Source organism: Malus sylvestris, chromosome 5 (assembly GCF_916048215.2).
Source record: "Malus sylvestris chromosome 5, drMalSylv7.2, whole genome shotgun sequence".
NCBI classification, from domain to species: domain Eukaryota; kingdom Viridiplantae; phylum Streptophyta; class Magnoliopsida; order Rosales; family Rosaceae; genus Malus; species Malus sylvestris.
This window is the reverse complement of record NC_062264.1, coordinates 13,139,725-13,143,899: the sequence shown is the minus strand read 5'-3', so window position 1 is coordinate 13,143,899 and position 4,175 is coordinate 13,139,725. Positions and strand designations below refer to the sequence as shown.

The following is a 4,175-nucleotide window of genomic DNA, read 5'->3' as shown; positions in this document are numbered from 1 at the left end:
GAACGACAATATCCGATCACTGATTGTAGATAAAAAACGTTATATTCTAAAATCTTAAATAGTTGGCACTGCAGGAATATGGTTTGTGGTCAAAATCTCGATCAAACCTTGTTTCTTAGGTCATCCATCACCTATTGTAACTTTACCTTTTCTAATGAAAATGTTTTGACCAAAAAACATAATTAAAAAGTCCAAGGGCCACGATAACAGTTGTATATGAAAAGATCTTTTCATTGGAGGGTCCGAACTTTTGCTAAATTGCATTTGTGTCTCAAAAAATAAACGACTAATGTGAGCTGCCTATAAAGGGTTAACGAGTCTAGTGGGAAGAGAGTTTCAGAGTAGGAAGAGCTGAGGATTTAAAATATAGCAAGTTTGTGTTCTCTGAGTTGGCCAAAACATGAAGTTCTCCATCTCTTGCCTTCTGCTAATTCTGTCGTCCCTTCTATTGGTAAGCATTTTTCATATCAATCGAATTCGTTCGTCAAATTTTAAACTAATATTACAAAGTTGATTTAATTATCAACTAATTAATCATTTTTTCATGGAACTTATGTAGTTGTCCCAGAACAGCTATGCAAGAAAAGACTCTGGAGGCTACTGGAAGAGTGTGATGAATGACCAGCCCATGCCAGAAGCCATTAAAGGCCTGTTTGTCCATCACGAACAAGAAGATCAAGTGCCGTCGAAAGAAAAGAGCCATTTTGTTAGGGACTTTGACATGAGGCCTAATGTTATAATATATCATGGTGCTCATCATCATCATCAGGATCAGCCTGCAGAGAAGAAGCCCTTTTTCCAGGAAACATCTTACATACAAACAGTCAACCATGGCTGAATCAGATTTAGGATGATGATGATTTTCATGTGTTATCTATATATTAGACCAAGTTTGAAATAAAAATAGATGATCTCTCTCTCTCTCTCTCTCTCTCTCTCCTTTGTATTATATAATATACATATATCAGTAGCGTTGAATTTCGATAACTTTTTGTGTATCAATTGTGCTTGGAATTTCTCCAGTTAAAATTAAGTTCATGTACTTTTAGCCATCTTGCCAAGGCATCCAGTAATTTTGTGAAGCATGCATAATTAAGAGTAGAAACCACTGCTTGTAATTTTGGCTGTTAATATTATGGATTGGAGAAGTCATATCTAGTGGAAATTTTGGCTTTTCCATATACCAGATCAAGAAGGTTGAGATTTCAAGAATCTATCAATTATAGACCCTTTTCTTTGTTTTATCAAGAAGGCTAGCCGTTTGTGGCAGATAATTAAGCTATTCTTTTAGTCAAATACTTAGAAGCAAAGCATGTATATCCAACTAATAGTAATAAGTTATGCTCTTTAGAAACATGGTCAAGAATATGGCAAATTAGAAATATACCTCGATAATTATAAGTTCTATACTAAAACACTTCATATAATTCACTTGTCATGCTTTCAGACTAAAACACTTCATATAAGTTTCATACAAAAACACTTCATATAATTATAAATTTTATACTAAAACACTTCAAGAGCTCGACAAAAAAACAAAACAAAACATTTCATATAATTCACTTGTCGTGCTTTCATTGATTATTAGTCATGAATATTTCCACCGTTATCAAATTAGTTGGTTTTCTACTTCTAAACTATAAACTATTAGATATAAAGTGTTTTGTTCAAAGTTTACAAGTGAAATGCCCTACAAACAATTATGACAAAATTCACTTCGATGGGAAGGTGTGATCAGCAAATATCTCTGATTTAAGATGGAAATTAATGTTATCAAGAGTTTAAAATGTAATTTTTGACGGAGAATAAGCTTTTAAATGATGCTAAAAAAACAAATTACGTCATGGATAAGTTGAAGAGCTAGAGAAAGTAAAGGGGTTAGAGAGAAAAGTGTGGGATTAAGTTGAAGGTTTCATCAACTCTTAATTATGATGATGCCTCTAAAAAACAAAGTCTAGGATAATTAGCACTAGTCTAAAAATCACCGCCTAGAGCCTAGGCATTAGGTGGCTAGTCACCGGCCCGATTAATCCCTAGACTTGCTTTGACGGCCGCCTAGACAGCATAGGTGCCCGCCTAGCGCGCCCAGACATCAGAGGCGCTCGCCTAGCACGTCAAGATCTGCATAGGCACCCACTTAGGTCACAACCCTCACTTAGTCCCCTACCATCTGACTAACGCCTATCGTTTTTTAGAAACTTGATAATTAGTTGAAGGCCGGTTGGACGGAGTAAAGGTGGGATTATGAAGGGCTACAAAGGAAAGTAAGGTTGGGATTACTTGAAGGGTTTGATGGAAGCTAACTCTTAATATGAATGATGCAGTTCAGAATCAAAATCAAAGATAAGTTGGAAGGGTTTGAGAGAAAGTGAAGGTGGGATTAATTGAAACTTGGGTTTAGTTCCAAAGGCACTGAACCATTCACTAGAATGGAGAAACTTTTATGGGGAAGATTTTTCCTCACCAGTCATCATCCTAAACTTTGGTGTATGCTCACTATATACATACTTATCTGCTATGTGTCTTTTCACTTACCATTGATTAATTTTTCAAAATTGAAAAGGTAGCATTTAATGTGAAAATTAACTAGAGTTAGTTGAAATGACACATGTCAAATAATTAGATGTATGGTGAGCATACATTATAGTTATGGTGATGAGTAAAAATACTCTCATTTTTATGTGTACTTGGAACACAAAATAGTATAATACGTGAAATAAATGGACGAAGGAAAGTAGTTCTTTCTTGCATGTTTGCCATTTGGTCACGAGCACACAGCCGAAAATGCTGAAAAAATTATGCATGGTTTCCATTTGCTTACCATGCAACAGCCTCACATATTGAAAATTCCCTCTTGACAGTAAAAGAACTCTTAAAACATTATTTATTTATCGTAGATTAATAGTTTTTGCTTCTCTATACATATTTTGATTCTTAAAGTGTTAATATTTGCTAAACTGGTGATTTTTACGAAGAATGAAATCAGCAAATAATGTCACTTGGTGGAAATTCAACAAACTCCAAAGAAGTATGAGCTTTTAAGCTATACTCAAATAACATAACGTTGTAGCATAACTTGTTGAGAAAAACCAATAGGGTCCTGCATTAAAATTTAAATATTACATTGAAGTGGATGTTGGAACCCACACAAGATTATCAGCAGGAAGTAAATGGCACACAGGGGAAGACCCTGGATTAATCCACTACAACAAAACATTATATTTACCACGACAATTTTATCACGGGTTTTAGGGGCTTGTGGTAGAAAGGAATCAATTATCACAGTCAAAGTCAGCCCGTGGTAGATATGATTAATTCACCACGGCCATATTAGCGCCCATTGTTGAAATTAAAAATCACCACGTGTAGTGCTTGTGGTGATTAACTAAAGCCACCACACCGCCTTTCTAAATTTCACCAAGTATCTTGACCGTGGTTGATATTTTTAACGTTTTTTTATTTTTATTTTTATTTGTTAGCACCTTGATAATATTAGGGGATATCTACAACCAACTGAAAATAGAAGACAAGAGTTAGCAAGGGTATTACTGTAAACAAATATAAAATAGCAACTATCAAAATCAGAATAAAAATCGAATGTGAAGAACCCACTGTAAAGGAAAAGAAACCACCCGTACTCCACGTTCTGCAGGTAACTGTAAAACTACCAGCCACCCTCATCTTACATAATTGAAAAATTAGTGCGTGGTTTTGCATTCCATGCCATGGATACAAGTGAATCACAACAAAATCTATAAGGACGGTGAAGACGAGACAGGGTCCTACATGGGTCTTCCTGTCACCATTTTCAGAGGTGTTTACTCTCTTTCTTTTCTTCCTCTCACACTTACACTTTCTGATATATTTTCCTCCTTTTAAAAGTGGTGCCTTTTTCACCTTTCATTGAATACTTTATGATGAAGTTTCATTGCTCATTTCTTAATTGCTTCAATTAAACTGGTATTAGTTATTTTGTGCTCATGGGGTTTGTGCTAGGGGAGGCTGGCCGAGGCGAAGCAGGTTGGGTTGTATCGTGTGACTGTGAGGGAATGGAGAGGTTGGCCATGAGATGAGGGTTGTATAGTGTGAAAAAGGCGAGAGAGAGAGAGAGAGAGAGAGAGAGAGAGAGAGAGAGAGAGAGAGAGAGAGAAAGAAAGAAGGAAAGAAAGAAAGAA

General features: G+C 35.7%; 1 protein-coding gene across 1 annotated transcript; it reads left to right on the top strand.

The window, feature by feature from the left end:
• Positions 1-295: 295 nt before the first annotated feature.
• Positions 296-923, top strand: LOC126621754 (organ-specific protein S2-like). Its single transcript, XM_050290334.1, has 2 exons — positions 296-451; positions 560-923. The coding sequence occupies exons 1-2, from the start codon at positions 401-403 to the stop codon at positions 836-838; spliced, it is 330 nt and encodes a 109-aa protein (XP_050146291.1). The 5' UTR covers positions 296-400; the 3' UTR covers positions 839-923.
• The last annotated feature ends 3,252 nt before the right edge of the window (positions 924-4,175 follow it).

Coding starts and splice junctions, on each gene's coding strand:
- LOC126621754 (XM_050290334.1), top strand. CDS start 401: ATGAAGTTCTCCATCTCTTGCCTTCTGCTAATTCTGTCGTCCCTTCTA. Junction 452..559: donor TTCTGTCGTCCCTTCTATTG/GTAAGCATTTTT, acceptor GAACTTATGTAG/TTGTCCCAGAACAGCTATGC.